Source organism: Nicotiana tabacum, chromosome 17 (genome assembly GCF_000715075.1).
Source record: "Nicotiana tabacum cultivar K326 chromosome 17, ASM71507v2, whole genome shotgun sequence".
Lineage (NCBI taxonomy): Eukaryota > Viridiplantae > Streptophyta > Magnoliopsida > Solanales > Solanaceae > Nicotiana > Nicotiana tabacum.
The window spans coordinates 105,269,442-105,282,655 of record NC_134096.1 but is presented as its reverse complement, the minus strand read 5'-3'; the positions used below and the strand labels follow the sequence as shown (position 1 = coordinate 105,282,655).

The 13,214-nt window shown below is 37.1% G+C and overlaps 1 protein-coding gene and 1 non-coding gene across 2 annotated transcripts; one reads left to right on the top strand and one right to left on the bottom strand.

Moving 5' to 3' along the window:
- Positions 1 to 1,216: 1,216 nt before the first annotated feature.
- Positions 1,217 to 1,320, bottom strand: LOC142172212 (small nucleolar RNA R71). The gene has a single exon (XR_012701587.1). It is a non-coding gene; the product is annotated as a small nucleolar RNA R71 (small nucleolar RNA).
- A 7,773-nt stretch (positions 1,321 to 9,093) lies between these two features.
- Positions 9,094 to 12,263, top strand: LOC107827041 (glucan endo-1,3-beta-glucosidase 1). The gene is made up of 4 exons (XM_016654099.2): positions 9,094 to 9,394; positions 9,490 to 10,770; positions 11,677 to 11,704; positions 11,857 to 12,263. The coding sequence occupies exons 1-4, from the start codon at positions 9,298 to 9,300 to the stop codon at positions 12,029 to 12,031; spliced, it is 1,581 nt and encodes a 526-aa protein (XP_016509585.1). The 5' UTR covers positions 9,094 to 9,297; the 3' UTR covers positions 12,032 to 12,263.
- The last annotated feature ends 951 nt before the right edge of the window (positions 12,264 to 13,214 follow it).

Sequence of the window (13,214 nt, the reverse complement as noted above, 5' to 3'; positions counted from 1 at the left end):
TTTCACCGAGCTTAAATCAGTTCATATTGTGAGGTTGAGACTTAATCAAGAGAGGAGTTTCTACTAAATAATTGTATTGAGAATTAAGTGAATTCGAGAGATTCACTTGAACATTAGCAGTGAATTATCTAGAGTTAGATCCCGAACAATTATCTTGCACATATCTTATCAACCCATATTTTATTCTCACATTGATAACTCTCTTGCTTACTTTTGTTGCGATTGTCATTAGTCAATAGCTGTAGATTTTAGATTATTAATTATATAAACCTCAACTGTTGATCCTCCTAAATAGAAATCTAGCTACAAACTACGAGAATACTGTTTAAATCCAATCTCTGTGGAGACGATATTATACTATACTATCTTTAACTAGCGAGCAAAATTTAAGTGTGTGTTTTGCTCTCGTCAAATGGCGTCGTTGCCGGGGATTGGCAATCGATAGCTTTTAAAATAGTTTGTAGTGCTAATTCAGGAATTTATTTTTATTTTATTTTATTTTATTTTTTCTTCACGGGTTTCTCCTCTGTGTGCAGGGCAACAGGTTAAGTCTGTAGTGTATGACACGATCTTCTTGTAAAGAAGTAATACCTTACAATCCAGAATTGGAAAAAACCTGCGGCAACTGAGGAAGGAGAAAGAGTTCACCGTAAGGTTCTTGGGCCAACCTTCAACCCAAGAACATATGGCTAATAATGATAACAATGAGGTAGAGGCAGTTGTAAGGATAGCTGCTGAGGCAGCCCAAAGAGCTACTGAGGAAACTGTCGAAGACAATAGGGGTCGAAGATTCAATCTAAATTGACCCTTGATTGAAGACCAGTGCGAGAATGCGGTACCAAGGCTTGGTAGAGCATTGGATGACTATGCCAGACCAATCTACAATCAAGGATTGTCAAGTGTTAGACCACCTCCAATTGCAGCCAATAATTTCGAGCTGAAGCAAGGTTTGCTTCAAACCATCCAAAACATCGGTGTTTTCAGAGGGAGGATGAACGAAGATCCAAACACACATCTGATGGACTTCGAAGAGATTATGAACACCTTTCAATACAATGGGGTGTCACAAGATGTAGTGTATTTAAGGGCATTCCCCTTTTCACTTAAAGATGATGCAAAGAAGTGGCTTCGAAGCTTGCCAAATGGATCAATTAAAACATGGGAGGAAATGACCAGAAAATTTCTTGATAAATATTTATCCTTATCTAAGACGGTCAAGTTTAGAAGAGAAATCCATAACTTCTGCCAGAAAGAGAATGAAACTGTTTTTGAAGCATGGGAGAGGTTTAAGGAGATAGTTAGGAGGTGTCAACATAGCGGAACTGAACTCTGGATGCAACTCCAGGATTTTTGGGATAGATTGACACCGACCTCGCGTAGAATATTGAGCAATGCAGTTGGGGGCCCCTTTATGAAGAAGACTCAAGAGAAGATAGTTACAATTGCTGATGAATTATCCGAAGATGCTAATCAGTGGCCCTCTGATAGTTTGGAAAGAAGAAAATCATCTGTTGTTCACCAAGTTGATTCTACTACATCTTCTCAAGTACAACTTGATGTTATGGCTAAAGAAATACGAAATATAACTATAGCTTCGATGCAAAATGTTGTTACGACCCAAAATCCAACTAGTCGTGATGACACCTAACCCAACCCGCTAAGTAAGCCAATTAACAACTATCCAACTCCAATGATATTTAATAAGATAGTTATGTAAAGAAATTATCTGATTCTTATACATTTCCTAAGGACTGGTAGTACAAATCATGATCTTCTAAGAATAGAGCTTACAAGGCTGAAATGAAGTAAATACATCATCTGTTTGAAAAGTACATAAACAGAGTTTCATAGATCTAAGGCTACCATGAACAAGAGGCAGCTACAACCGAAACGCAGGTACATCTTCAATTCCGGCTCCCGTCTATCACAGCAACATCAACAGTCAATATCTGCACGTAAGGTACAGAAGTGTAGTATGAGTACAACCGACCCCATGTACTCAGTAAGTAACAAACCTAACCTTAGGTTGAAAGTAGTGACGAGCTAACATGAATGTCGGGTCCAACACCAATATTCCACAACAGTTTATAACAGCATAGTACAAGTAATAAAAGAGGTATCTTAGAAATAAAACGCTTAGTTCGTTCACAGTTCCAGAAAATAGGCATTTCTTTTCAAGTATCTCAGTGAAGACCCAAATCTTTTACCGAAAATGCCAAAATACGAGTAAGTTTGAAAACTATGATTTTTCCCAAAACTCCTTTCAATAATAAGATGTTTCATTTTCAGATAGCATGAGGAAAGTACGTCTCTATGCCTACATGTCAAGATATAGGTAAAATCATAAATGCCACCAAAACTGGGTAGCAGAAGGAAATGTATCTCTATACATGTATCTTAAGTACGCATGTCAAATGCAATGCATCTCAATGATGAGCTCATGTACTCACACTCTCAGAGTACTCAATCTCACTGTCTCGGATTCCCTCTCATTATGCTCAATGCTCAGCATACTCAATCACCCAGTATTGTACAATACCTGCTGCAACGTGCAACCCGATCCACATATGACCATAAGGCCAGTTGCGGCGTGTAACCCAATCCAGATATATATAGTAGATTGCGCTCACTGAGGGTGTGCAGACTCCGGAGGGGCTCCTACAGCCCAAGCGCTATAATCCACATGGACAAGTCACGTGCTGCACGAACAACTCACGTGCCATAATATCAATATATGGATCTGCAGGGACAAATCATATGCTGCACGGACAAATCACGTGATGCACGGATAACTCACGTGATGCACGGATAACTCACGTGCTATAGTATCAATATCTGGATCCGCACGGACAACTCACGTGTTATAGTATCAATATTCTCACAAATAGGCCCCCGGCCTCACTCAGTCATCAATCTCTCCAGTCTCACTCACGGGCTCACAATGTCATGAAACTAGCCTGACAACAATGATATGATGTATCAATAAATAACAACTGAGACTGAGATATGATATGAATGCATGAATATGACTGAGTATGAAATATCAATGAAATCAGTGAAATGACAGCAAGAAACGACCACTATGGGTCCTAGAAGTATCATCATAAAGCCTAAACATGATATCTAATATGATTGACAACTCAATTACTTTATCACATGGTGAAAACACGGACATCAACAAAGTAGGACTACTATACAGTGCCATAGAAGCAATAGAGTCCCAATTCATATGGTGCATATGGTGCAAGCCCGTCACCTAGTATGTGTGTCACCTCAATACCGATCACATAACATGTATTACGGGGTTTTATACCCTCAGCACTAAGTTTAGAAGAGTTACTTACCTCGAACAAGCCAATACCAATGCCGAGCAAGCCAAGCGATGCTCCAAAGATGCCATCACACCCGTTCCGACCTCCGAATGACTCGAAACTAACCAAAAATGAGTCAAGTACATCAAACAATGTTAAAAGAACCAATCCCGATCGAAAAAGATCAAATCTCGAATCAAAAGCCCAAAATCGGCCAAAAGCTCAACTCGGGCCCGCACCTCGAAACCAGACAAAATTTACAAAATCCAACAACTCATTCAATTACGAGTCCAACCATACTAGTTTCACTCAAATCCAGCTCCAATTCGATGTTCAAAACTCAAAAATTCACATTATTAAACTTGCTTTTGGTTATTTGTCTTTTCTTTAAATTTATAAATTCATGTTTTCCTTCCGTGAGTTATTATTTGCCCTTATTCTATGTAGTTGAATTGTGACATATTACTTACTTGAATTATTCCCATTGTCTTTATTATTATTATATTGTTAAACTTTTACCTTGTCTTTTATTATTTCCAGTAGTGTCTGACCTGAGCTCGTCACTACTCTACCCAGGTTAGGCCTAACACTTACTGGGTACTGCTATGGTGTACTCATACTACGCTTGCACACATCTTTTTATGCAGATTCAGGTACTTCCTATCAGACCAGGTATCAGTGAGCTAGCCGTTCGCGGAGACTTCAAGGTATATCTGACAGTGTCTGCAGAGCTTGGAGTCCCCCTCTATCCCTATTATGTTGTTTTCCCTTATTCTCTTTAGATTCTGATGCACAGAGACACCTAGAATAAATTCTTAAAAGCTTGTGACTTATCTCTACCGGGTTTTGGGAGTTGTATTTGTTTAATTTGCTGTTCTTATTTATTCAACTGTTAAGGATTTAATTTCAGATTTATATTCAGTTATTCCGCAAATTGTTAGGCTTACCTAGTCTTAGAGACTAGGTACCATCACGACATCCTACAGAGGGAATTTGGGGTCGTGACAATTGGGGAGAGTGTATTCTCACATCCACATACCTCATAAATAGATTACCATCCTCTTGCCTCAAAAACAAGTGTCCATTTAAAGTGTTGCATGGAAAGGGCCCAATTATTCTCATCTTAGGAGCTTTGGTTGTCTCTGTTTTCCAACTATCCTAAAAACTCACAAGGATAAGTTTGAGCCTAGGGCTACACCTCATGTGTTTGTTGCTTACCCTTTTGGAACCAAAGGTTACAAAGTTTTAGATCTAGTCACAAAGAGAATTCATGTCTCTAGACATGTAAAGTTCTTTGAGAACATTTTCCCTTTTAGTCTGTATCCTAAGTCTGCCCCTCGCTTTTTCAATCCTTATATTTCCTCCTCCTTTCCTATATCAAAATTGACTACACCGGAGAAAGTTTCTATATTTGTTAACCCAGTGATTACATATGATTCATCACCTAGACACAATAGTCCATTATCACCCACACTCACTCCCAGGAATGATCAACCTAGCCCTGAAGATGATCAACCTAGTCCTGAACCCTTCATTCCTTCTTCCCCTATTTCACTCATTCAGGATCACTGTGGTAGGCACTTCTAATCCCAGTAGTCCTCCTCCATCTGATTTCAACCAACACTCTCATTCCTTTCCTCCAGAACCAACTAGACCACCTAGGACACATAACACCAGACCACCTAGGACACATTAGCTTCGTACATACCTGAAAGATTATGTTGTCTCCCTTCCCAATGTCCAGCTCTATCACAATAACTCTTACAATTCATCTTCTTTTTCTTTCAGTTCTCTTACACCTGAGTTGTATCCTATTTCTCTTAACACTCTAACCACTAAGAGTCAGCAGATGATACAGGTCATATCACATGATTGTGAACCTAGTTCTTATGGGGAAGCAGAAGCAGTTTCTGTTTAGCAGGCTGCAACGAATAAAGAGTTTGAGGCTCTTCATGCCAACCATACTTGGGATTTGGTACCCTTACCTGTTGGAAAAAAGGCAATAGGGTGTAAGTGGGTGTACAAAATCAAACATAAGGCAGATGTGAGTATTGAGAGATACAAGACAAGATTTGTTGTGAAGGGGTACACTGAGGGCCTTGATAGGGACTGCTATTAAGAAGGGATGGGAGATCTGCCAGTTTGATATTAATAATACATTCCTTCATGGTGATCTACATGAAGAAGTGTATATGCAAGTGCCTCCAGATTTACTTGTAGACAAGCTAGGTCTAGTGTGTAAATTGAATAAATCCCTATATGGTTTAAAGCAGGCTAGTAGGTTGACTGAGGAACTATGTTTTAGGGGTTATGAACACTCTATGTTTGATTATTCCCTCTTCCACAAGAAGCCCGATGCTTCTATGGTGTTTGTAGCAGTTTATGTGGATGATGTTCTTCTCACTGGATCACACTTGGAAGAAATTGAGTCCCTTAAAAGTTTTCTGCATGAGACATTCAAAATCAAAGATCTTGGTAGGTTGCACTACTTCCTAGGGCTGCAGATTCTTTATATGCCAACTGGAGTATTGATCATTCAAAATAAGTTCATCGTGGACTTACTCTCTGAATATGATTGTATGTCTTACTCTTCCTTGTGCTCACCTCTTGATCCATCACTCAAACTGAAGCCTGATGAGGGCAGTCTCCTGACTGGTCCCACACATTATAGAAAGCTTATTGGCAAGTTGAATTTCCTCACTAATACAAAACCTGACATTGCTTATAGTGTCCAACACTTAAGCCGGTATATGCAAAGTCCCAGAGATTCTTACTTGAAAGCTGGTGTCCATGTGCTAAGGTATTTAAAAGGATGTCCTGATCTAGGGATCTTCATGAGCAATAGTTTGGATTATACTGTGAAAGCATTATGTGACTTAGACTGGGCAGCATGCCCTGAGTCTAGGAAGTCTGTTAGTGATTACATTATTCTCTTTGGTGACAGTCCAATCAGTTGGAAGTCTAAAAAGCAATCCACATTTTCCCTTTCATCAGCAGAAGCAGAGTACAAGTCTTGTAGGAAGGTGGTGGGAGAATTGGTTTGGTTGATCAGATTGCTTACTGAGTTGAATGTTCTTTTATCTCTTCCTGTACCTATTTTTTGTGATAGTCAGGTAGCTCTCCATATTGCCAGAAATCCCGTTTTTCATGAGCGCACGAAACATATTGAGGTAGACTTTCATTTTGTGCGCGACAAGTTGAAAGAAGGGCTCATCTCTCTGCATCACATCTCCACTCGTGACCAATTGGCTGATATCTTCACCAAATCTTTGACTGGGGCCAAACATTCCAATCTTCTTAGCAAGTTGTCAGTGACTTCCTCCCTTCCACCTTCTGTATGGTTACTTTCTTGAAAAGTATGCTAGTCTTGTAATAGCAGTTAATAGTTAGCAAAGGTTAGGAAGGTTAGTTAGTGCTAGCTGGCATAGAGCTGTATTACTAAAGTATTGTATATACTTTTTCCGTTCACTTTTATTTGGCATATTTTGACTTTCCACGCCCCTTAAGAAATAATAAATGAAGTGCATAATTTACCATGATGCCCATATTAATTGATGCATATTTTATTGGATTTGAGAAAATGATTTGAAATGAGTAATAAATATTGTGAGTATAACATGGAAAAAAAATTATTTTTTCTTGATATGCATAAAATGATAAGTAAAAATAAAAATTTATTTTTAGTATATTTGTCAAGTAAAAGTGAACGGAGGAAGTACATAGGAAGCCACATACAGTCAATAAATTTTGAAGATTCATTTTCCTTATTCACGTGTGGGTCTTCCTCTAGAAGGTTCTCTTGAGAATTGGGACCTTTACTGTTTTCCTCCATTAGAGCTCACCCTGAGCTCAATTGTATTGTCTATATCTCAATTTTCGATAAACTTTTACAAAGCTAAAACTAGGTTGACATGCCTAATTTCAGTTTGTATTAGTGGAACGTTTATTTTTAAACTTGTATTATTCGAATTCCTCGTACATAATAATATATTGTAACTAAACTAATATTCTTTTTCTTTCTATACGTCACTTTAATGGACCCAATTCTTCAATGAAATTAAGCTTTTTTTTCTTTCTTTTCCCTAAATTTAATTTAATTTAATTTTTATTTTCTTCTCCTTGAAAAACAAGGGCTGTAAATAAAGGTCCAAATATACGTTTCTTTCTTCAATAAAAATAGCTCTTGACTTGTCTTACGGTTCTCTCTTGCGTCAGCCACGCATGCGTCTCCGTCCACTTGTTTTATTTTCAACCTTTTTACTTTTTCATTCTTTTTTTCACCTTTTCAAATGAACTGAATACAGTTTGCTGGGGTAATTCAGTCATTACACAAGGGAAAAGTCAGGTCTCTGATTGCCAGCCTGGAATTTGAGAAGCATCCCAGGAATTCAAGAAGTAGCCTAGAGTTCAGGAAAAATCTTGTCTTTACTTCCAAGTTGAAGCATTTTATCTTCACAACTATTTTACACATTAAGAATTGTTTGGTTCACACATTCGACAAGTAATCAAGAATGAATTATTACGTAATTGATAATTATATAAAATTATTATATCATAAATAATAAGTAATACATGAAATTAATAGAAATTGTTTACTCTAAACACAAGGTGGATTGCTCTGATGGTAAGCACCCTACACTTCCAACCAAGAGGTTGTGAGTTCGAGTCACCCTAAGAGCAAGGTGGGGAGTTCTTGGAGGGAAGGATGCCGAGGGTCATTTGGAAACAGCCTCTCTACCCCAGGGTAGGGGTAAGGTCTGCGTACACACTACCCTCCCCAGACTCGTCATTTGGAAACAGCCTCTAGTATGCTGAGTAAAACAGGCTTAAGAGCTTTATTCTTCAATAAATAGAAGTAGTCTTTTCTTACAATGTATGAACCTGCTTGTACTTACAAGGATTCCCCTTTATAGTAGATGGATCCTACTTTATTTATAATAAAACATATATAGTGGAGAACCCATAATGAATTGTTTATTCCTCGATTTCTGCCAAGGTTCTCTTCCCTAGTGCGGTTGCAACGGATCCTGTCTGCGAGCTCGATACTAGCTCGAGCTCGGTATTGGGTCGAGCCCTCGGCCTTGAGTTTGAGTTCGACATTTGAGGTGAGTGTCAATCGGTCTGTGCATCTCTGACAACCTTCTATTTGCCTTGCGGTTCGATTTGGTCATGGGCTTGATAATAATAGCGAGCCGATTCCTCGATCGGTCTTGGAACTCGAGGTTTATTTGTACTATCCTCGGAATTCGTCTCGAACTCTCACTTCGATCGCTTACCATTCGAACTCGATCAAACGTACGGAGGCCGAAATCTATTTCGACCGTATACAATATTCTTACTCAAATTCTATGTTGCATAAGATAACATATGGATTTCGCATAACTTAATGTAATTGGTATTATTGAATACATCAGACTATATACTTCATTTGTTATGTGAAAAATAAATTATTCAGCCTACTAAATGTAGCATTAATATGTGACTTGTGAAAACTACTTCTCTTAAAATTTTCAACTAAAAACTTTATTATTTTATGTAAAATTTATGCTGAAATTATTTTTGTTACCCTTTCAACCAAACCACCCGTATTACTGTTCCAACAATCAAACTTTTGTACCAAACCCATCATGGAAAAAAGAAAGTGCTCCAAAAATTGCAGAGACTTGTCATTTCTTTTAATCTTTCCTTCAATTTTCTTGTCGGTTCACAAGGTCATTATTGTCATTTCACCTCACATAACATCAAATCCAACAATGATCTAGCATTGCAGGTAAAATAAAATAATGACACCAAAGCTTCCTTAAAGTGTATTTTACTTTCAAGAATTATCAATGCTTTCTTCTTATGCCTATTGCCTTGCTCCAAATTTATAGATCTTGCTAAGTCAAAACGCTCCTTACTAATTACAAAATTTTCCCAAGATAATGCAATCCTTACCTGACCCTGAAACAGAAGATGATACAAGAAAACCTCAACCTTCTCTTTAATGGCAAATACTAAAAAGCTCCCTCTTTTCTTCTTCTTCTTCTTCTTTGTTGTCTTTTGCTGCTGCTGCTTCACATCAATTTCCAGTTTTGTACCAGGTAAACACATGAACCAATCCCATGTTTTTACTTTTTTTGGTGTTTCTTGGTTTTTATGTTTTGTCTTATGAATATGGTGTCTGAATGTGTTGCAGAAATAAAAGTGCAGCAAGATAAAGATGAGCCATATGTGGGAGTGAACATAGGTACCGATGTTTCCAATTTTCTATCACCTTCAGACTTAGTTGCTTTTCTGCAATTACAGAAGATAACACACATAAGGCTTTTTGATGCTGACCCTGATATGCTCAAAGCATTAGCCAAGACCAAAATCAGAGTCATTATTAGCGTACCTAATAACCAAATTCTTGCTATTGGTTCTTCTAATACTACTGCAGCTGCCTGGATTGGGCGCAATGTAGCAGCCTATTACCCTGAAACTCTTATCACAGCAATTGCAGTTGGAGATGAAATCTTGACCACTGTACCAAGTTCAGCTCCTTTGCTTATGCCAGCAATTGAGTCACTTTATAGTGCTTTAGTGGCTGCAAATTTACATACCCAAATCAAGATTTCAACCCCAAATTCTGCTTCCATTATTCTTGATCCTTTTCCACCTTCTCAGGCTTTTTTCAATCAGTCCATGAGCTCAGTCCTTTCTCAGTTATTGCAGTTTTGTTCAAGAACACAGTCACCTTTGATGATGAATTTGTACCCTTACTATGTTTTTATGCAGAATAAAGGGGTTGTTCCTTTAGACAACTCTCTGTTTAAGCCCTTGACACCTTCTAAAGAGATGGTGGATCCTAATACTTTGCTTCATTATACCAATGTGCTTGATGCAATGATTGATTCAGTATATTTTTCAATGAAAAATCTCAATGTTACAGATGTGGTAGTTCTTGTTACTGAATCAGGGTGGCCTTCGAAGGGGGATTCTAAAGAGCCTTATGCTACAATTGACAATGCTGATACTTATAACTCCAATTTAATTAAGCATATTATTGATCGTAGTGGTACACCGTTGCATCCGGAAATTACTTCTAGTGTGTACATATATGAGTTGTTCAATGAGGATTTGAGGTCACCCCCTGTGTCCGAGGCGAATTGGGGGCTGTTTCATGGGAATTCGACGCCCGTTTACTTGCTTCATGTGTCTGGAAGTGGTACATTCTTAGCTAATGATACCACTAATCAAACGTATTGCATAGCGATGGATGGGGTTGATAAGAGGACATTGCAAGCTGCTTTGGATTGGGCTTGTGGACCGGGGAGGGCGAATTGCTCCGAAATTCAGCCAGGGGAGAGTTGTTATCAACCTAATGATGTGAAGAATCATGCTTCATATGCATTTGATAGCTATTATCAGAAGGCAGGGACATCTCCTGGTTCTTGTGACTTCAAGGGAGTGGCTATGATCACCACATCTGATCCAAGTAAGTCTATCATAAGCTTAGTCTCTATATGGAGTATATTCTTTTTTCTTGCTATTTCAAGAAAAGATTAGTTCGTTGCATTAAAAATGAAATCTTGAAGTTTTAGTTATGGATTTATGAGCTACAATTAGTTTGTTAACAATGAGAGCTGAAAATGGATGATTCGTTGTCAGGTGATTTAAGCATTTTGTCCCCAACTATGTTATGTTCAACATTATGGTGTAAACTATTTGATGAACTATCAACAACAGAAAGTTTGATGACCTTTTTAGGTTGATACCTTGACACTGTAATCACAAATGTCGCATTCTACCAAATAATTAATGAGCTAGTGCTTTGCAGACCCACAATGGATCTTTGGTGCGCACTTGGATATAGAGCCACAAGCGCCTCATTCAAAATTGGATGGTGGGGAAAAGTTTTTCATAGTTATTGTTAGTGGACACACAAATTGAAGTGTATTGAATATTCAATTATATAAAATAGGAACATAGTTGCATGGGATGTCGCATTGACTTAACTATCAATGAAGTAGGTGAAAAAAATCATAGGTGACCATGGTTCAAATCCCATCAAATACAAAATATACTAGATGATTCCTTACATTTTGTCTAAGCCTTTATTTATAGAAAAAGAAGAAGAAACATATTAATAATAGCATTGACCGTGGCTCCAACTTGGATATAGAACCACAAGAATGCATGTCTTTTTATGGAGTTAAACTTAACCAGCCTATGTTGTGGCTTTTTAAGCCCTTACTTAGAATAGAGAACTTTCATCTTGTTGTTTATATCTTTAACCAGCAAGTCTATGGCTCCACTTGTTTCATGTTTTTAGTGAAGTCTATTCTAAATTATTAGCTGAAACTCTGAACTTGTGTCTTTCCTTTGTGGGGAATATTTGCAGGTCACGGGAGTTGTATATTTCCAGGAAGGTGAGCATAATTTTGGTCCTTTTCATTCCCATGCCATTTGTCCTTGTCTTTCTCATTTCCCTATGCTATTTAGCTGTAAAAGCATAGTAGGTTTTCAATGTCTTGGTTTTTAGCTTTTTTTATTTACAAGCTATAAATTACTAAAAATGCAGCAAGACGTTAAGCAATAAAACGACTCAGGTGGTGAATGCGACACAGGCAAGTGGAGCAAACACAATAAGATTTCCTGGAGCACAGACAAGTATATTGGACAAGAATGTGCATGTTTTATTTGGTATTGCCTTGTGTTTGTTTTATTATTCATTGATTCAGGTACAATTAAGTTAGTTCTTTAGCAGAAGTCTTTTCTTTGTTTAATAAAAAAGTAGTAGTTCATTGTGGAGGGCAGTATGTTTTGCAGAGGAGTGTTTTTTCTGTGGATGATTATTTTTTGGGGAGGATCACATGTAAGGGATTCTTTGGTGTACCTTTTTATAGAAAAAGTTGTATTTAATGAGATTCTTGGAAGCTCTGTTTCCTAATGATAAAAAAGACCTCAAGCAGGAGAAGTGGAAGCCAATGTGTGTAGATTTAGTTTTGAAAAACAGTTGAACAATTGAAAATTGTAATAGATCAAAATTAGTTAAATATCTTTATTTTGCTGCAAAACTATTTCTGGATAGTCAAATAATTAAGAAAAATATAAAAAGTGAATAAAGAAGGAAAAAAGGTTTTTTTTAATTATTTATATAAAATTACAGTCATCTGGTTCCCTTTTGTTTATTGGAAACCAGAACAAAAAACAGATCTTCTTTTGGCTCAAAATTAGAATACTTTTTTTTTTTTTTTAACTATAAAGCACCTACTTTAGTTCTGAAACTAAATAGGACCAGTAGTAGCTCTTTATTTGTTTATATTATTTTTTTTAATGTGGGAAAGTTTTTCCATGATTCATGTTTATGGTTTCTTTAAGTCTTTAGGTTGAAGTGAAAGGGAAATAATAGAAGAGCCCACATGTGGTGGTGAGGCTGCTTAGTACTTTTGGTTTGGGGTCAATTTCAGATACAACTTACAGACTAAAGATTTGGATTTAATGTATATTGGCAGTTTTTATTTAATATTGGTACTTGTTGGCCTTTCAATTTATCAAATTGTCAAATCTGCTGGAGTTGTAGCCTTTATGTAGAGTGTAGGTGGGATGCTTTGGCTGTATACCCTTGATATTGTCACCTTAAAAAAAAAAAAAAAAAACAGCAGAAATCATGCTTACTCCTCAGATAAATTTATACCATTGCTAAAGCTATTCTCTTGATATAATAATGATAATAATAATAATTAATAAAGATGAAGTGATGTTTCAGTGAAGACATTTTTTACTTGACTTAGATTCAACCAACAGTAAGTTATTATCGAATCTATATTACTATAATAGATAATGAAACAATAGATTTTTCTGAAACAGAAAATAGAAATTAGCAGCAACAGAATGTCGAAATAATCAACCAGAATCTAAAAAATAATTTCGGAATTA

Coding starts and splice junctions, on each gene's coding strand:
- LOC107827041 (XM_016654099.2), top strand. CDS start 9,298: ATGGCAAATACTAAAAAGCTCCCTCTTTTCTTCTTCTTCTTCTTCTTT. Junction 9,395..9,489: donor AATTTCCAGTTTTGTACCAG/GTAAACACATGA, acceptor AATGTGTTGCAG/AAATAAAAGTGCAGCAAGAT. Junction 11,705..11,856: donor AGTTGTATATTTCCAGGAAG/GTGAGCATAATT, acceptor CTAAAAATGCAG/CAAGACGTTAAGCAATAAAA.